Consider the following 21,466-nt stretch of genomic DNA (forward strand, 5'->3'; position numbering starts at 1 on the left):
TTCCATGCTCTAATAGCGCTACGGAAGAAGGAGCTTTTGTACAAATTTGTCCTAGCATATGGGATGAGGAATGTGCCTTTATCTTTGTGTCTTTCTGATTATTTTATTAAATTTTGTTTTTGTATTTGAAGATTATGGTTCAGTGTTTTATGTATAATTGCTACTTTACTTTTGAGTTTTTTATCCTAAAGGCTTTCTAAATTTAGTGATTTTACTAAAGGTGTTACTCTAGTCAAATATTAATATTCGTTTGTTATGAATCTCACTGCTCTATTTTGTGTCTGTTCCAGTTTCTTAATGTTTTCATGAGTTGAGGGGTCCCAAACAGAGGATGCATATTCTATTATTGGCCTAACGAAGGTTAAATAACATATTAGGTTTATGTTCTTATTTGATTTATAGAAATTTGTTCTAATAAACCCTTATGTTTTGTTTGATTTTTTGATAGTTTCATCAATGTGTGGATTCCATGACAGTTTTTCATTTATTATATCACCTAGGTATTTTGCGTTTTTAGTCTGTGTTACTGGTCTAAAGCTTTAAAGTAGTCATAAAAAAACAAAGATATATTTGAAGTGTTTTTTCCACAAAGATTATAAGAAAAGATTACTTTTATAAGATGTATGCAATTGCAGATTTAAACTTATTAAATTAATCTATTTTATAGGTCAGTATTGTGACTTAGATGTAGATGAATGCCAGTCTGGTCTACTGATATGTACAGAAACAGAGAAATGTTTTAATACCTATGGCAGTGCACTGTGCCAGTGTATTAATGGATACAAGAGAGTAAATGATATTTGCCAAGGTATTATTTTTTATTTTTTTTTAATACAACTCATTATGGAATTCTAGTCCCTTAAAAAAAAATTCTTTCTATTCTGTGAGGAAATTTTTCTAACTGAATAAAAAATACATTCATACCGCATAGCTTTTAAAGCTTACATCTAAAAGTTGTATTGTATTCAATGTTTTAATTTCCAAGGAAACAAAAAAAGTTCTTGTCTTTGTTTCTTTTTGTCCTCTGTGTCTTATATTTCTTCACGGTAAGGAAGAAAAGTTAGCATTGTGACCTAAAGAGGTTTTTTTTTAGCTTTTCTAAACATATTTTTCTCTCATAAGTGTCCTAAGTCATTGAGCCGATTCAAATTCAAAGTTTTTTTGGCTGACCCCATTTTTAAACTATTGTGTCTGAAAGGGAAAATTATTTTTTTTTTAAACAAAATAAACAAAAACTTTACTCATACGGATATAATAATGAATTTATTTCTCTGTCATGTAGACATCAATGAATGTGCCTTTGCCACAACAAATGACTGTGATCAAATCTGTGAAAATTACTTTGGTGGCTACGCTTGCAAATGTAGCCAAGGCTATACATATAATTCTACATTGAAGAAATGTCAAGGTGATATATTGTTGTTGTTTTTTTTTTACAAACTTTTGATTTAGAAAAGAATCCCCACAGTTTTGATAGTAGCAACTTACTAAATGGTTATATTAACATTTGTCAAAAATGTATTTTTTTAATTTTACACATTTTTTAAAATAGATATTGATGAATGTAAAAGACATATGGATGGATGTCAACAAGGCTGTGAGAATACTGAAGGGGGTTACAGGTGTACATGTCCTGATGGTTTGAAATTAAAATTAGATGGAGAAACTTGTGAAGGTAAGTTAGGAAGTAGTTTTTAAAACAAATGAAACATACATCTTGAAAGACTAGATTAGTTTTGTTACTTTTCAAATAAAACTATTAGTATATGATCCATTTTCAAAAATAAGCAGCAACTTTTGCTTTGTAAGTTAGTATTGGTAGATTATGAAATATCCTAAATAATAAACTCCTTCAAATTGTATGTTTAATGAACTTTTTAGTTTATCCCATTCAAAAATGTAATGCTTTATTTCTATGTAGTGGACAAAGGCTGCGCTGTAGACAATCCTTGTAAAGAGCTAACTAACTGCTACTTAAGTAGTTCAGGTGCACCAGTGTGTTACTGTGATTTGGGACAAAAAGTGGACCCAGCCAACACCTACGACTGTATCGGTAAATTATCAGTTTATCATTGTTTTGTTAAATTTAATACACACATTAGGGATGAAAGTCTTGCTATGAGTTTCTTTGCATTTAAGACTAATTACAATTTCAGATGTTGACTTGTGCAATGGCTCCGCCTGTACAGATTACTGCAGTGAGGTCAAGGAAAACACAAGTTTTGCCTGCTCTTGTCCTAGTGGTAAAAAACTTGAAGCTGATGGAGTCACTTGCACTGGTGAGTGAATTACAAATCATAGATTCACTCTTGGCTTTTGTATAACAAATTGGTCATCTTTTAAAATATAATATGCATTTCCTTGAATTGTTGTAATTAAAAAAAAAAAGGTTTTTGTAGTTATAAATGTGAAGCAGCTAAATGCAAAAGTACTTTGTGAAACAATACTATTTAACTAAATCATAAAATCACAAAAAATATTCAGTAAATATAGTTAGGCTACTAATGTCAGTTTGAAATTTCTCAGTCAGTTATCCACCTACATTCATATTATAGTACTATGTCTCAGATTGTTTAGTTTGTTACTTACATAAGTGCGGCACCATATAATATTTATTGTATTTTGTTTTCATTTCATAAAATAAACCTAGTCACTTTGTCTTAAGTAGCTGTTTCTGTAAATATAATCTAGTCCACTTAGTATGAATCTGCTACAAGATACCTCTTTTGTCTTGTACATGCTACAGTTAAGGTTCGATTGGGTTGCCTTAATTAGCCAACAAAACAAGTGAAATATCAAATTACCATTAATAAGTAGTCTTGACCAATTTTTTTTTTGCTTACTTATAGGAATTACTTGAAATGTAAGATATTGATGAAATTGTATTACCAATAGAATCTTATGGTTGTTATATTATCAGAATTTTAGATAAAATCATAATGTTAATTGATTTTTATTTCTTATGGATAAGTGTTCTAAAGTATATGTTTGTGTATCCTCAGAATGTAATGAAGGTTTTTATGGAAACTGTGAAGCCAAATGTCAGTGTAACCCAGCTACAACTAGTAGCTGTAATAAGGTGGACAACTTTGTCATTCCATTGAAATTCTATTGTTTTGAAATATTGTGTTTAGCCTCTAAACATAACATTAGTTTTAGTTTCAAATATTTGTTCTTGTTTAAATCTCCATGTAGTTCTCTAGTTGATGTGTTTCCCATTCAGTCTGTAAATCTCAAGTTATTGTATTTTGACCCTTTCATTAGATTGATGGGACATGTCAATGTAAGCCAGGATACACTGGCACTGAATGCACCAGTGACGTAGATGAGTGCAATTCTTATTCTACCTATAGTTGTCCATCTAACTCCACATGTGAGAACATTCCTGGAGCCTACATCTGCAAATGTCAGGATGGCTACTATAAAAATAATGGAACATGTCAAGGTTAGTCCATAATATTCTCTTGCTGTAAAAGAATTATTATATTATACTAAAATCATCAAAAAGTTTTCTAATGCATATCTTTCAGACTTATTGCTTAAAGAAAACTATTTTTATTTTGTTCAGTAATTAGTCTGCAATATCTATTTTATACAATAGCTAATTATTATTTTTCACATGCTAATTGTTTAACTCATTCTCCTCTAACTGACGATACCAACATTGATTTCACCAGAATGTGGTAAATAATTACAGAGAGAAAGAGTTAATTCAGTGTTTCCCAAACTTTTTCCATAATGGAACACTTTGAACATTCTGAGTATTTAGCGGAACACTTTGAACATTCTGAGTGTTTAGCAGAACACTTTGAACATTCTGAGTGTTTAGCAGAACACTTTGAACATTCTGAGTATTTAGGGGAACACTTTGAACATTCTGAGTATTTAGCGGAACACTTTGAACATTTAGCTGAACACTTTGCTTATTTTTTTTACCCCTTTCAGATCTTGTGATCTATAAAGTAGATGATGTTAAGGTCATCTGTTTTGTTTCTTTGACCAATGGTTAACAAGCAGGGTGTTATGTGGCCAGCACAATAACCAACCGCCTTTACTTCCTAAAACTAATGTAAGGTACGGTACCCATTATGGCTGGGTGGACCTAGGGGGTGGGGGGCGCAGAAGCTCGGGCAGGCCCTGAAAATCCTGCAATTTAAAATCAGTCTTCACCGAGACTCAAAACGAGGACCCCAGGTTCACAAGCCAAGGGCTTAAACACTCAGCCACCGCGACCCCTTTGCTTATTTTTTGGAGAGGTTAATTCATGTGGTGGACTACTAGTTATTTATTTCAGAAGTTTTTGGAAAACTATTCAGGCCTGGTGGAACACTAGGGTTTTGTTGAACAGTTTGGGAAACACTGGTTTAATAAATTGATAATTTTATAAATTGTAAAGTGTATATGTTTGATTTAATTTTCAATGTTCACTTCAGTGTGCCCTGTGGGCTGGTATGGAGAATCTTGCATTCATCAATGTGTATGTGATAAAACTCACAGTACGTGTGATGCTGTAACTGGAACATGTATTTGTTTCCCTGGCTGGAATGGTACATTGTGTGACACTGATAGCAATGAATGCACATTGACAGATAATCAATGCACTCTAGCCAACAAGTCTAACTGGGTCAGTATTTATGTTTTCTTATTTTGGTCAAGCGAGAAAGAACTTTGTAGTTTAATGTTTTTAATATATATTTTTTTAACCAAATGATTATTTTTACTACACTTTTTAAGCTATCACATGACCAGTTGAAAATAATTTTGTTTTATTAAGAAATCATACAGATTCTCTCTTTTTTTTTTTTTTTTGTAATACATACAAAGAAAATGAAAGTAGCAAAGTGTACTTAAAAAAAAAATCATTGACACCCTTCAAGGCATTTTTGTTCCAATTATTGAAGTTGAAACTTCTAAATATGTTGTGTTGTATTTTATAAAGGTCTGCTTCAACACTTTAGGAAGTTACCATTGTGACTGTGACAGAGGATTTGAAAACCAGGCTGGCAACTGCTCTGGTAAGTTGGGAAGGAAATACATTCACAAGTTTATTCTTTTTAGCTCTAAAATTTACTAGAGGTACTGTTAACTATAGAACTGTACATAGCTGCTCAGCATTGTGTCATTTCTCCAAGAGACATTGATATAAAATAAAAGACATTATTCTTAGCAAAATTTCTATTTATATTTTACTATCACATTAAAAATTACAAATATTGCGTGTTTTCTAAAAAGACAGATCTTATCCAAAAAAAATAAAAATATTATTGTTAGCTACCTATGACGGCTAAAAAGGCACTGAATATTTTATAGAGGAAAAAATATATATATTTGTATAGGTTAGTGAGCCAGAATATCTGAGTATTATGCAAAGTACAAGTATACTAGATCTAAGGTTCAGAACACCAATATATATAATAAATAAGGTTTGTCTTCACGTCTGAAGAATAATATGAATGTAGTACTTCATATGGCTACACAGTGCCAAAGCATATACTAATCATAAAAGACCAAATCATAAAATAATATATTAAAATTTTTTTTATGATGGACTAATTAGCTTACTTATTTCAAAAAATCAATAGTAAGTACTAAAAGATATAAAAGATATCTGGGCTTCCATCATAATGATCCTGAGTATGAAGACTGCATACCCTGTAACCTTTCTGGGGGTTTAGGCTAGAATATAATTAAATTTTCAATTCTGAAGGAATATCCAAAACATGTTAAACAATTTTAGGCCATGTTGTGCCCATTAATCCTTCAAGGACTTTACCATGTAGAACCAATATGGGATGCTAGATACTAATCAGTAATGCCATAATACACCCCCCACTCACACACACAAAAAGTCCTAAATACAATCCATGACTATTTATAAGCTTCATAATTCAATATGGAAATATCGATAATTTATATATAATTAAAATTATAGGGCCTACAATTTTGTTTATTTGGATCATCAAGGAACAGAGACCTGTAATTTATAAAATCAAAGGAGAAGGAAATGAAAACATTATAACACATGATTAAAAAAAAAGAATAGAATTCAACTTTAAAAGCTGGATTGAAAGAAAGCAAGCAAAAGTAGATTGGGAAAATTTGACCCTTAAGTTGTCTCATTTATTGTGTGTAGCCTAACTCATTTATAAAAGTGTTAATTTTTCTAAGAATATGTAAAGGAATAACTGGGATTGTTAGCACCCCTAAGTGGAAGAATTAGTGAATCATCTGCTCAGTTCTATCTTGACATATTTGTAGGCTCACTTTTTCTTGTAAAAAAAAAACAACAGAAAGTACATTTTTTTACTATTAAAAATTAAATATGTTGCCAGATAAAAATAAATATGTTTCCTGATAAAAATAAATGTTACCAGATAATAATTAATTTGTTGCCATATAAAAATTTACTGAGACAAAACTGTGAATAAAAATTGTTAAAGAGAAAATCAACCAATCCCATTTCGATTATGAAAGTTGCTCAGTTGTTCTAAGCACAAGGTTAAAATTGATTTTTTTTTTCATCCATCCTAAGTGGGATAATTAGTGATGAGTTGTGAATAAATCAGTCAGACGCTTGATCATATATGTATACATTAATTAATTAATAAACATTGATATAAAACTAATAATTTGCAGTATAATATGTTAAGATTGAACGGTTTACTTGATAGTCATTTCTGTCTTGCATTGGCTATCACATTGATAGATCAAGATGAGTGTGCTGCTTCTTCAACCAATAGATGTTCACAACGATGCACTAACATAGTTGGCAGCTACCTGTGCTCCTGTCACTCAGGCTATACACTAGGAGCTGATGGATACACATGTCAAGGTGGGGTCAATTGTAGACTTTTCATTACATTTGAAATTGTGTTTTTATGGGGAATAAAAATACTACAATATATTTTGCTTCATCCAAATTTTAATGAATTTGTATTGCTAAGATGAACCAATGGTGAAAAAATATTATTTCTTCAACCTTTTTAAGGGTTGAATTGTATAGACAGTGTTTGGATCCTGCATGTGTTACATGTTGCAGGGTAGCTGCTTATTAAGAGAATTGTAAACAAAATGCTTCTTACATTATTAGAACATCATTTTATTTTCCTGCCTAGGTTTTTTAAAAGCTTTTATATCATTTTATTTTCCTGCCTAGGTTTTTTAAAAGCTTTTATATCATTTTATTTTCCTAAGTTTTTTAAATTATTTAAAAGCTTTAACATCATTATCTAATTTTGGCCAACAGTTTTTATAGATAGGGTTGTAAAGAAATACAAAACAAAAACATTTAATATGGATGGATTCTGGTCATGTGCTATATGCTTTCCAAACAGCCGTGATCACGAATTTTGTTACATCTACTATTAATATTTCTAGTAATGTATTTACCTTAGCGTTGTCTTTAAATTTGAATTTCATTTTAATCTTAATTTTCCATGGCAATGTTTCTAGACATCAATGAATGTGATTTAAACGTATCTTCATGTGAGCAAGCATGTTCAAACACACTCGGTGGATATACATGTTCCTGTAACACTGGATATCACAGCAATAAGTCTTACACTAACAAATGTTATAGTAAGTGCTGTGAAATAGTCTTTTGGAATCTTTTATAATTTCATGAAATGCAATTAAGTCAATTATATTTTTTAGTGCAAAGTAATTTTCTAATATTATAAATGTAGAGTTACTTTAATTTACTTAGATACTTTAAACATCTGTTTTCGTTTATATAGGAAAATACAATTTCTTGACAGACTTTTGATTTTTTTTTCTGTCTTTTGTATTTGTAGGGGCCAGTGAAAACAAAATGACATTTACAGTCAATAAAGATGTTTCTCGGTTGAACATCAATGAAAGACTGAGCTCAGACTTTTCATATCTTAAAAATCAAGTTGAAGAAGGGGTGAGACTCAGTATTCATTTATTAATGCAACTCTTACTTTTTTTCAAACATGCATCTTACACAAAGATTTTTAACTCTTTTTCTCCATAATATTTTTCCACATTCTGTCAAAATAGTTCATTTTTCACATTTGTACATTCTACCCTGTTATGATTAAATGGTTCCCGGTCATTTCATCCCCGGTCACTTCATCCACGGTCACTTCATTCCCAGTCATTTCATCCCTGGTCACTTCATCCCCTGATATTTTCATCATCTGATCATTTTTATCTAACAAATTGTAATTTAAAAAATCATGAAATGAGCAATATTTAATGTATTCATTTTTTATTTAAATGACAAAATTGTAAAAGGAATTAAAGCAAAACTTATACAGGCGACATGATATATTTTTACTACTTCCACTTAACCTTGGCCTTCGATCCGGATATAATTATGATATTACAACCCCCACATCCAATAGAAGCGCTATAGCTAAGTACACACCCAGATTTACAATATGATATAAGATTTCTCATTAAGAAAACAAAGTGGAAGAGGAAACACTATAAACGCATTAGTAACAAGTCATAAAATGTCAAAAAGCATTCTACATAATCATATTTATATATAAAATATTTAATTGGTGATGAAGTGACCGGGGATGAACGGACCGATCACCTGATTAAACATCAATAACATTTTTGTTTGTAATCAGTAAAAAGTTACTTTTGGTAAAGAATAATAGAAGAATGCCTGCTCTTTATATAACACAAATGAAAGTTTATAAAACCAAACAATTATTTTAATTTAATGCAGTCAAATCAACAATGATATCATTAATTAGGAGAGAAAGAGTTAATTTAGCTCTAGAAAATGTTTATACTTTCTGGGTGGTTTTTATAAGTTGAAATACCCAGCAAACTGTCAGATTTTATGCTTGAGTTCAAAAGGCTAATTATGTTTCATTCATTTATCCTAACAGCTGTTTCAACCATTCAGTTTGGCTGTTTCTGGGTTTACTGAACTTATAGTGATTGACATGAGGTTAGTTGGAATATTGTTACTTTTTAGATGTCTATTCAATTAAAGTTACATTTTTTAAAGTGAATGTGGAAATATAAGTTTTATATCAACAAGTTTTCTAAAATGAATTGGGATGTCTCTCTTTTTATTCATAATTTTTTTTTTAATGTGAAAAGGTTTAGCCTTTTTAAAATCTAAATATGCTATATCTGTATCTATTGGTTGGTATCAAATAAAGGCTCTTTTTTACACTAGTTTAGTGAGATTAACAAACATGGAAACATGCTTTTTGCTTTCTAAGTTTCATATATCTAAAGTCATATTTCTTGTTTAGCTAACATAATCTTTAAAATATTACTATTGGTATGTGGAGTCATCTTGCATGAAAGTGTTTTCATGGGGGTTTCTTTAAATTTGTAGTTTGCTTATCTAAGATCTTAACTTATATAATACAGATGTTACTTCAAAAAAGAAGATGATTACATCATGCATTTAGTCATGCATATTAACCCATGACTTGAATTCTGCCAAGTCACTGGTCTTCCTGACTAGCTCCAGCAACCCATTCCATGCTCTAATAGCACTAGGGAAGAAGGAGCATTTGTACAAATTTGTCCTAGCATATGGAACGAGGAATGTGCCTTTATCTTTGTGTCTTTCTGAGTATTTTATTATATTTTCTATTTGAAGGCATATCTAAGATGAGGATTTCTATTTTTAGTCTTGTCTTCTAGTTTGGGTACAAATAAGAGTTTATTAACATACACCATTTAACTTTGTTAAGGGAAAATGTCCATAAATTCATTATTTGGTTGAGATCTCTTCCTTTAGCTACTGTCCTTTGCAATTCTTATTACCAAAACATAGAACTATCATATGAGACCATTCCTGAAATTAGATTCATTTACCAGTTTCTTTGGTTATGGATAAGTCATTCTTATGTGAGGATACATTAGTTATATTATTGTGCTCTTTTTTCCAGACCTGGCAGCCTGATAATTGACTTTATTGTTGTGGTAGACTTGACAATCAACCCAACACCTGGCACCAATATAACCAATGTTCTAGTCAATCTGACTGGTCACTTTACATTAGGCAATGAAAGCTACACTGGAGTGTTTAATATCAATGGAATAACAGGTCAGTAAATACACCAGTTTCTTCTTGCTTTTGTTTTCTCATTGTTCTGTAGGTTTGTGTTGGACGCATGTGTTGTATGTCATCCTTATTTATGGTTGTAACATCATTCAATTCTCTTCTTTTGATCTTGGCTGTAAATTGATGCACCAATGTTCTCCATTTCTTCTTATGTCAACTGTTTCATTTTGTTACACAACATAAAATGTATAGAAATCGGTCTTATGAAATCAGTACATTCTACACACTTCATAACACTTGATTTCTTTTCTGAACTAGATCTATAAATACCCCAATGACATACATGTGTAGTTTATATGAAATTAAACATGTAATTTTTTCTTTATTTTTAAATCCTCATTACTGAAGAAATATCCAAAACTTATCAAACAAAACATTTAGTTAATAGAAACTGGAAGAAGATAGACATGTAAAAATTGAGTATTACATGTCATAGTTTGTGAAATATTATTAGAGTGTAGGTGTAAAACCAACTATCAAAAGTGGAGCAATATTTCTATTACTTAATTATTGACCTTTGACTGATATTAGTTGAACATTAATTCTCCAGTCAATTAATAATTCATCATAATTTGTTTTATGATCCTAATGTTTATTTTGTTAACATAATTTTTTTTTATAAAGTTAATAGTAATATATTTGTGTCAATATTGTTTCATTAAGTTACTTTTAAAGAATTTGTAAATCCTGTAATTAGACAAAAATCTAGGATAATCAAATCTTGAAATATACCAGACATATTAATATACTTTATACTTTATTGCATACACACATTTCAGTTTCAATATTTCCCTATTTGTTTTCTAATATAGTTTTATCTCCTTAAAACCAATGTTTCAGTCAGTGCAGCTACAGATAAATGTGTGATTCTGAATCTAATAGTTCCTTGTAACAGCAATGAAAACTGTGAAATCAATGCCAATGGAAATGCAGTTTGTGTGTAAGTAACTTCATCACCAAAAAAAATACAAGTATTAAGAAATAATATGTCTCATTGTTTCATTGTATAGATAGAGTACATTGTTATATGTAAATCTTCATCATCAAGTCTCAACACACATTGATGAAGATCATTCTTTCAGTCTGTAACCACTACCTGTTAGAATGTTAGAGTACATTCCTTCATTTTTCATCATTATTGTCTATTTTTGTTTTTGGGGCTTCTTTTATTTACTTTTTCAGCATGTTTCAATAATTCTTAGACTTCTTCAGCACCCTTTATTAATCTTCAGATTCAAATATTAACCTAATTAGTAAACTTCTTAAATATAATAATGCTTTCATTTAGTTAGTATTTTTAAATACAAAATCTGTTTGTTTGATCTAGGTCTAAAGAAACAAGTTCAACCCCCGCTAGCAATAGTAAGTTTGTTTTGTTTTTTTTGCTTTCTTAGTATATTCAACTTGTGCCTACACATTTCTTCAATTTAATCAATGCAAGTTAAGCTGCCATAATTCTAAAAAAAACTTCTTTTTTGGTGGTAGGGGGAAGGGGAGGAATGTGATATAAGAGAATCAATTTAATGTCAAGGAGGGCAATGTCAAAAAAGAAATATAAATTACAAGCAGGGCAAAAATTAGTTGGGGATTTTTTTTTTTAAATGTATTTTTGTTAAAATTTATATTAAAAAGGAAGAAAGCATTAACTAAAGTTAGATCCTTGTACTACAAACTTACATGTTCATACTCACTTTCACCTATATATTTGCTTGCAAATGTTTATATACTAGGTAATCCCCATTATTATTTAATAAGTTAATGAAGTAATAACTAGCTGTTTTATTATTCCTAGATGACTGGAAAATGTATGAACAGTTATCCACACTATTTCATTTTTTTAAATATTAATAAGCTTAGTAATATATGGCATTGAGTTTTACAAGTGTCTACTCAATCCCTGGTTATTGTTTTTGAAAAGATATTTATTTTGATGAGATCTAAATTGTTTATCGTTCTAGTTTAGGCAACTAATGCTAAATTTGATTAGCACTGACCTTTACAAAAAAAAAAGCTCTTGAACAGTCAAGACATCTAAGAGTAAAGAAAAAATAAATATTTGGATGTTGTGTTAGCCACACATTTAATTGTAATCTTAAGCCACAAAACATCTCAGTATTTGTCTCTGAAGGTATGAAGAGATCAAAGAGAAATTAAACCCTAGCCAAGCAATAGATTTTTATTGGTTTTTCTTTCTATCTGATATGTTAAAATGTATTCCCAGTTGACACCGACAAGTGTGCACTTCTCAACTCAACACATCCTTGTGGCCTAAATGAACAATGTTTTATAAACTCCATTGGTAATGCTGTGTGTGTGTAAGTAGTTCTCCCTTTAATGGAACTCTTTAAGTTACCAGTGCTGCGAATAAGTTAAGAATTTAAGTTTTTAGTTATCAGAAATATTCTAATAATTGCTTCTTGTTGTCTCACATGTAAACAATTCTAATTTTAGATTAATTCCCAGCATTCAAGTCTCAGAAAGTTCTGGTAAGTCTATTATTTCATTAATTTTTTTCTATGCACTATACCAGTACTTATCCTTAATCTTTGGAATTGAAGGCAATGTTTATATATGACCTGAAGAGTTCAACAAGCCTTTCATTACAATTTCTTATAGTGTTGGTTGATATTCTACTCATGTTTTATATAGCTGAGTTCATGTGTGTAAGTGGTAAAGTCCTTGTCTTTTGAGCTGGATGGTCCCAGATTCAATACCTGGTAATTTTTTGGGTGGATTTTTAGAGCGCCTATGAGTTGACCCAGCTCTTATAGGTACCTGACATTAGTTGGGAAAAGTTAAATACAGTTGGTCATTGTGCTGGACACGTGACACCCTCATAAAACCATAAGCCACAGAAACAAATGACCTTTACATCATCTGCCCTATGGACGACATGGCTTGAATGGGGAACTTTTACTTTGCTTTGTAATAAGACTAGAACTTTATTTGATATAATGTCTTTGTACATTAAAATACAGGTTTTATTTATAACTTGAAGTAGACTGAATCATATTCTGTAATGAATGTTCATAAGATGGCTAGATCAATCCTATTTATACAATTGTTTATTTTATTATTTTTCAATTGGTTTTGAAAATGAGCTTACTAGTTCATTTGTAGAACATTTTTATAACACATTTTGAGTAAGTACAAACGAGAATATTTTGAATGTACTTATGTGTTAAATTGGTATGTTAGGATTCTTGAAAAGCTTTGGTCTCTTAAAGTTTTACTGAGATCTTATTTTTGTGTTTAAAACAAAACGATTGTTTGAACACTTGTCTAAACCACAATAATTTGTCTCTCACAGATGAAGTCCCTCTGATTGTTGGTCTGTCTGTTGGACTCCCACTGTTTGTTGCTCTGGTGGTGCTAATTATTCTGGTCATTAGGTACAAAAAGAAATACATTCAACAGAGAAGGTAAACACTAGCCTTGACATCCTACAATTAGTGTCTCAATGAATACTTTCTGTGACAGTCAATACTTTCTGTGACAGTCAATACTTCTGTGAACATTTTTCTGTACATTTTTTGTCGCAAAATGATTTAGCTTTTTTTGCCTCTCCTAAAAGAGTTGACAGCAGAGAGGGTCACTACCAAGATGAAGATCGCCCACCTTCAAGTCTAAGTGTCTCCTACTTTACAGTGGCCCCATACACTACAGCCTTATCAAAGGAAGGAGCCAAGGAAGATGAGCAGCCTCTTTTTGTATAAATGATAGACAGATAACAATAAAACTACATAACGATTTGTTACATTAGGACAGATACATTAGAATTTATTGCATTAGGACTGATTTCTCATTTTATCAAGACTGATTATGTAACAACTTACATAACTTATTACATTAGGACTGATACATAACAGCTACCAGGGTGGCTGCTTGGTCGTGCAGTATGCGCACTGGACTGTCTATCCTACTTGTAGATGTCCCAGGTTCATATCCTGCACTTTCACATCCCCCGTCTTCCTGCATAAGGTTTGATTAGGAAGTAAATTATCTTCAACTCTGAAGGAATATCTGAAACATAAAACATTTTTACAAGCTAATTACATTAGGATGCATTAGAATTCATTAAATTAAGATTGATTTCTTATTTTATCAAGACTGATTATGCAAAAACATAATACATAATTATTACATTATAGAACTGATTACATAACTCATTATATTAGGGCTGATTAATTAAGACAACATTGCATTAGGATTGATTAAATTTCATTTTATTACATTACATCTGATTACATTATAGCTTTTATGATTACACGCCAAATGATTATATTTTACATTAGTATTCTTTATGACTTTAAAACCTAATTCATTATACATCACGTAAATAAATTACAATAAAGAAATTATTAGATGTGCAGAAAAAAAGATAAATAGATAACAAAGTTAATAAGATATTGTATATTAAGTTAACAAAGTGTTAATAATTGTATCATTAGATCTAGTATGTTATTATTAGATGACTGGTGTTGAAATGTGTGATGTTGCTAGTTCAGGCTGTCTTGAAGTCAACCAATTACTCTGCAATCGTTTGGGTGTAATTGTTCGGGTGTATTACGTGTAGTTGAACAACAGTACAAACAAGAACTGGCACATCTGTTTTTTAACTAGTGAAGAGATGTAGTCGACTCTGATGAACAAGTTCACATAGATTTATTCTGATAAAAGGCCACAGTAGAAGTCTCTGTCACTAAACACGTCGTTACCCTGGAATATTCTATCGCTAACTGATTTTCCGGTCTCTAACCCAACATATCCCAAACGTCACTAGTCCCGTTCAATATGCGTCTTCTATGGTGCGTCGCTAAATAACTAACCTATATAAATAAGGTGTATTACGTGTAGTTGAACAACAGTACAAACAAGAACTGGCACATCTGTTTTTTAACTAGTGAAGAGATGTAGTAGACTCTGATGAACAAGTTCACATAGATTTATTCTGATAAAAGGCCACAGTAGAAGTCTCTGTCACTAAACACGTCGTTACCCTGGAATATTCTATCGCTAACTGATTTTCCGGTCTCTAACCCAACATATCCCAAACGTCACTAGTCCCGTTCAATATGCGTCTTCTATGGTGCGTCGCTAAATAACTAACCTATATAAATAAGGTATCTAACAAATGCAAGGAGACTTAACAAAAGTAGGCTTGTATTCCATTGTAGTGTATTTTTTTAGATGTGATTTCAGTATACTTTATGTATTATATGCATATATTTTAAAGTATTATCCTACTGCTTTTTTTTTAAACAGGATCAAAATGTCCTGAATTTATGGACCTGATATTTTAAAATCTTAAAGAGTTCTAATTAATACATAACAATTTCAATGTTTATTTTATTAATTCTAAACATACTCAGTGGGGAAAAAAACTCTCCTGAATATACTTATAAATACATAAAGAAAAAAATAAAAATACTATGGATGGCTGCTGGTCATAGGATATGTGCACTTGTCGTCTTAATGGTCCTGGGGGTTAACTGTCTTGCGGGAGGTTAGGGCTAGTATGCACTGATCTTTAATTCAGAAGGAACACTTGAAATATATAATAAACAAGAAATTTGCATATATACATTTTTAAATACTATTTATCTTTATGATTAAAAATGTTTACATGTGGTTTTATACTCATTTAATTTTTGTATAGATTTCATGGTCTCTTGTACACATTTCATGTTGGTGTTTACTTTAATAAAATGTAACAAATTTATTTTATTCGAATTTGTTTATGAAATGTTAGTTTTGTGTATTCACTAGAGTATATATTATAAATGGTACTATTATAAATGAAGGAGCTAATTGTTATTGAGAGGACAACATTTCAAAATTATTTTGACAATAACAAGGCTAATATATATAGTAGCATTGATTCACATCTTTAAAACTAGCTAGAGCCAGCCATTTAGTCACTAAAGTACTCTGGTAGTCCTCAAAGTTCGGGGTAATCTTAGTGTAAAGGTTGTGTTAAATCAGTGGTTCCAAAACTTTTTTGTCTCGTAGACCCCTTGCCATGTTTTATGGTTTTCGGTAGACCCCTTAGTTAAAATGAATTTTTGAAATTCATCAAAAAACATTTAAGACAAATTTCTAATTGTAGTGAGTTAAAGAGTGAAAAAGTAATTTAAAGATACACATGAAGTTATAGAGATCTATTTTTTTTATTGATAAAATTCAAATTTAAACTAATATAAGTATAACAATTTTTATTTTATTACTGGAATCACCAAACACCCTTTTTTTTTACATCTATTATCCTTTGCTACGGATAAATATTTCACATAGGAATTTGTTGTTGTATGAAGTAGTCTTCAAACATTAAATATTAATCACTCATTCAATTAATTAATTAGCCTTATGTATTATTGTAAAAGTTTTCGCAAAGAGCAGTTTCTCGTGTAGGCCAATGTCTTGATCTTTCACGTGTGGCTCAAATGTGGATGCGCAGAACTGTTTTCACTAAACGGAGAATGGGTGATGGTGAGTACCTAGTGAGCAACTAAACCAGTAAGCTTTTGGCAGGAAGGGCTCAGTACCATTGGCTTGCAGCCTACCTAGCAGAAGGAAAACAATTCAAATTTCTGCTGCATTGCAGCTATATTAAAACATGGGGAAAGTTTCGCAGGTCAACCCTGTTAAAAATAAAGAGCATGCAACCTTTAAGCAGTTTGCTGCACACAGCGCTACACCCTGTCAGAGCCTGCAATGACGCTTACCCCAAACTGTATATATTACATAACTCATGCCACAGATGTGAAATTGAACTGTATTGTTGCTTAAAGAAATTCGTTTAATAATATAAAATAGTTTTTTAAACTACAACGGCTGGTAAAATCAATGTTTTATCTATAGTGTTTTCCGTATTTTGCTATAAGTAGCCTAAAGAGCTAATGTAAGACTCTCACAGTCATCTTCTCTATATGGAAGAGATATTTAGATGGTCTATTCTGAACTTTTAACTATTTGAAAATTTTTCAAATCTTTTAATTTTTGTCATGTTGGTATCGTCTCAAGTGATCCTCAAGCGTAATTGGTTTCATATCGTCAACAAAAAACAAAGTCACTTAGCAACCGCTTGTTTGACAAGGAAAAAAACAATCCAAATTTTAAATAATCAACGATGTACAGTCTACATTCTTTTTGTTAAACATTAGTTACATGTAGACAAAATTAAGTTATTGAAATAAGTATTTAAATTAGATACACCAATTTTTCGTTTAAATAGCAGAATAAATATTTAAAGGATAAACTCGTGTACAAATTATATGATACATTAGTGTATGAAAGAATTACATTAATTTGATGTTAAAGTCACGACCTGTTTAAATAAAATCTATTATCGTAGACCCCCACTTTATGTTTTACCTTTCGTAGACCCCTTGGATGTCTTCGTAGACCTCTGGGGGTCTATATAGACCACTTTGGGAATCACTGTGTTAAATTCTAAGCTCGTTGGCCCGGGCCCCTGACATTCAATAGTCACCTTCTTGCTTACACTAAATAATTGACTCTCCGTTTACATTGTAATAGTTTAATGATATGAACGTAAGTTATTAGCCTAATGACAAACTGATGGAGTAATATAATTGAATTAAAAACACTATAATATTGTGGTTATATTAAGTAAACAATTATTCTGTACTTAAAATATATTGTTATCCCACAGTGCAACCAGTGGCGTACCGAGGGGGGGGGGGCGGGGAGGGCATCCGCCCCGGGCGCCGGAGAGTAGGGGGCGCCAAAATGGGTATTACCAGTGGCGTCTTTAGGCAGGTGAGGGGGGTGTGGTCCGCACCGGGTGACACCCATAAGGGGGTGACACCCAAGTGAAAAAAAACAACTTTTCAAAAGCAGACAACAACTTTAAATCTGGCACATATTGCGAACTTATTTACGCAAGTAGAATCTCCTCTCTCTTTTTTCTGTTCTCTGATTCTCTCTCTCAATATGTTTCTATAAATAATTTTGGTTCCATCAAATTAACCAAAGCGTTACACCATACTAATTTTACTAGCAAAACATTACACCATACTTTCAGCGGCATGGATCGGAAAACTTTTATGATGTATGGAACTGTGTCATCGAGGCTATTGTGATTGTTGCAAGCTCATTTTGCATTGTGCGATGGTGTAGAAGTTTGCTGTCATTTTTTTTTATTCCCCCTGTATTAAAAAAAAAATCCGCCTATCGTGTTAACGAGAAAGAGGGACAAGTGCGGTAGGTTAATACAACATTGATGTGTTGTAGAGTAAAATAAGGGGTGACAATTGGATGCTCTTGAAATAATATATAAAAATGAACTCACATGGCACAGTTGCCAATAACAAATTATTTACAGATAAATCCGGGTAAATTTTTGTATTAATTAAAGGAAAAGTAAGTTTTTTTGTTGTTTATTTTGGATAATGTAGAACTATAAATAGCCTACTAAGTTTTAAGCATGCAGATAAAATTAATTATCAATTAGAATGTATTTAACGTTTGCAACTTCAATCATTGTAATGTAGAATATTTGTAAATATGTATTGAGCAGCTAATGAAAGAAAGTATATGATGCAGGACTCGCTGCGGTTGAAGAAATAACTCGCATTATGAAATCAGTTATTGATAGACTAATCCAGGAGATGACAACACGATTTGGTCGTCTGAAGACGTTAGATGAAAAGTTGGGATTTCTATTCAACATCAGCAAATTGTTTGCTAATGATACCTCTAATGATATTCAACAGCACTGTGCTACGCTGGCTGACTTTTATAAAACTGATATCGATGGAACTGAACTGTTCGTAGAAATCAGTGACTGCAGTATGTTGCTGAAAACCCGGCCAGATGCTACCCCAAGCAGCCCATTAGAATTACTTTCATTTATTATTTCATATGGCAATGACATATTTCCAAACTTGCAAATTGCTTTGCAAATTATGCTGACAATCTCTGTGTCAGTTGCTAGCTGTGAGCGTTCTTTTAGTAAACTAAAAATCATGTTAACTTATTTGAGAGCTTCAATGGGTCAGGAGCGTCTGTCAGACTTGGCATTGCTAAGCATAGAAAAGGAGCTGGTCGAAACAATTAATTTTGATGATGTCATTGACAACTTTGCTAGTGCAAGATCACGAAAAGTAGTTCTATAAGAAATGGCTAATGTTGCTTCAGATTGTTCATTAACTTTGTTTACAATAAAAACATTTAATTTATTGATTGGTGATTGTTTTAATGCAAATATAGATTACGCATACTAATAGGGGGGGGGGCGCCAACAGACTATGCCGCCCCGGGCGCCTGGCACCCTCGGTACGCCACTGAGTGCAACACATTAGTACCACAACACTGGCCCACTGCCGACCCTAGTCTCCAATGTAAACTTGATAATCCCATAACTCCCTGAAAAGACAAATTGAATGGTCTAGTCCAGCTTAGGGGTGGGCAAATTGAGGCCCGCGGGCCACATGCGGCCCGCCGGAGTGTTTTATGCGGCCCGCCAATACCTACAGAAATCAGGTGTGCCCACAGTATATACATATAAAAATGCAAATATTAAAAATAATATCTAAATAAATGATTGAAACTGTCTCATTATAAAAATTTTTAAGTAAACGAAGATTATGCTTATTGGCTATACATCAATACACTCAATTCAAAACACAATCTCTGAGTGTTGGGTAGGCTTGAAACAAGATGGTAAGTGTAACAACTGATGGAGCTCAATCTTTCACTGAAAAAAAAAGTTTTTTTTTTGTTGTTGTTTTTAATATCCCAACCATAAACTCTAAACTGGAAAGTTTGAACAAAGCTGCATAAAATTTTAGATAATTTCATTATGTCGTCATAGCAATCGAACTTATATATATGTGTGTGTGCGGCCCGCCATTCCAAAATTGTTTTTAATGCGGCCCTCGATACAAAAGGGTTGCCCACCCCTGGTCTAGTCTATAATACGCTATGGCAGCGAAACAACTGCAAAATGCCGTAATTATGTCTTAGATGCCTACCCTAAACAGGGTTACACAAAAGAACCTTAAGAAACGTAACGCAGCAGCCTAATAACAAAGACTCCCTATATAAGCTTAAAAGCAAGGCAACAAATAAGATGCGTTAAAAAATTGTGCATCTAACAAACATTGGTGCTATAGAAAACCCTAACTTACGCACCGACACTTAGCTCCTCAGATCCTCAACATAGTTGCTTCGTCCCCTTGACGATTAAGTCAAGAATGAGCTTTTTATTTGAATTCTCAACGTTTTCACCCCTTCCCTAGATAGGACGGCGTGGTGGCTGAGTGGTAAAGCGCTTGGCTTCCGAACCGGAGACCGGGGTTCGAATCCTGGTGAGGACTGGGATTTTTAATTTCGGGATCTTCGGGCGCCTCTGAGTCCACCCAGCTCTAATGGGTACCTGACATTAGTTGGGTAAAAGTAAAGGCGGTTGGTCGTTGTGCTGACCACATGACACCCTCGTTAACCGTAGGCCACAGAAACAGATGACCTTTACATCATCAAGGTCTGAAAGGGGAACTCCCTAGATAGATTCTGGTATAGCAGGCTATTGACTTTTTTGGCTATTACTCAGTCAAAATCTTTGGACCAAGCGGTAGTGCAGTTTTGATGCAGAGATCTTTGCAGTCTGTGAAGTCTAACAGTCATTGACGCTAAACTGCGAGGGATATTTGTGGTAAAATCTGTACTACAAGCTTTGCAAAGGCCTGGATTATGGCCCCCTAATATCGACGCTGTCATCATGGCTTCACACAACATAAAACAACGCTATGGCACCCCTGTAATAATTCAGTGGGTCGCATATGTGTGACAGGCATTACTATTGCAGACTCTAACTAGGCCTACCAGGTAGGGCAATTTCCACCCACTGAAGGCTGTAAGTTTAAATCATGCTCTGGCTATAATTCAAAAAACAGAAATGGAAAAGTGGTTTGAGTGCCCGAGGAATCTGGGAGCGCATGAGACGCCCTGGCCGCACTTCCCCGTGGTGGAGGCTGTCCAGGCCTAAGCAAAATAATAAAGTACAGGGCAGGACAGGCCACTGTCCTGTTGGTTCATATTTCTCATGGCTATGACCAAATTTTGATTCACGGTGCCCCCGCTGCGGGAAAGAAGAGGAAACCGTGCCTCATATCCTGTTTGACTGCCCCAGACTTGCTGATCTCCGGCTCGACAGGTCTGGGAAACCAAAAATTCTCGACCTGTATGGTGACATGTATGCACTACGCAAGACAGCAGGGTTTCTGTCCAGGGCTTTTGCAAGATCCTTTAAGCCCTCACTCAAGTGGAGTTTGGTGATGATGATTCGAACTCTCTTATATGGGGATAAACTTGATGGGCAGTAACGTTGGATGTCAATCCTGTTACTTTAGTTCTTTCCCACCCTTCCTTTGA

General features: G+C 32.7%; 1 protein-coding gene across 1 annotated transcript in view; it reads left to right on the forward strand.

Annotated features, from left to right (window-relative positions):
- The window catches only part of LOC106055042 (uncharacterized), a 135,679-nt gene extending 119,888 nt beyond the window's left edge, over positions 1-15,791 (forward strand). The window contains exons 148-167 of the mRNA XM_056004484.1: positions 668-808; positions 1,283-1,408; positions 1,553-1,675; positions 1,922-2,053; positions 2,157-2,279; positions 3,003-3,079; positions 3,265-3,445; positions 4,434-4,624; positions 4,940-5,015; positions 6,707-6,832; positions 7,453-7,578; positions 7,794-7,906; positions 8,871-8,932; positions 9,894-10,051; positions 10,910-11,009; positions 11,397-11,431; positions 12,291-12,384; positions 12,521-12,555; positions 13,380-13,491; positions 13,644-15,791. Coding sequence (XP_055860459.1) covers positions 668-808; positions 1,283-1,408; positions 1,553-1,675; positions 1,922-2,053; positions 2,157-2,279; positions 3,003-3,079; positions 3,265-3,445; positions 4,434-4,624; positions 4,940-5,015; positions 6,707-6,832; positions 7,453-7,578; positions 7,794-7,906; positions 8,871-8,932; positions 9,894-10,051; positions 10,910-11,009; positions 11,397-11,431; positions 12,291-12,384; positions 12,521-12,555; positions 13,380-13,491; positions 13,644-13,785 — 2,273 coding nt within the window. The 3' untranslated portion in view covers positions 13,786-15,791. The remainder of the gene's footprint in view (positions 1-667; positions 809-1,282; positions 1,409-1,552; positions 1,676-1,921; positions 2,054-2,156; positions 2,280-3,002; positions 3,080-3,264; positions 3,446-4,433; positions 4,625-4,939; positions 5,016-6,706; positions 6,833-7,452; positions 7,579-7,793; positions 7,907-8,870; positions 8,933-9,893; positions 10,052-10,909; positions 11,010-11,396; positions 11,432-12,290; positions 12,385-12,520; positions 12,556-13,379; positions 13,492-13,643) is intronic.
- The last annotated feature ends 5,675 nt before the right edge of the window (positions 15,792-21,466 follow it).

The sequence above is a fragment of the Biomphalaria glabrata genome, chromosome 11, assembly GCF_947242115.1.
Source record: "Biomphalaria glabrata chromosome 11, xgBioGlab47.1, whole genome shotgun sequence".
Taxonomy (NCBI): Eukaryota; Metazoa; Mollusca; class Gastropoda; family Planorbidae; genus Biomphalaria; species Biomphalaria glabrata.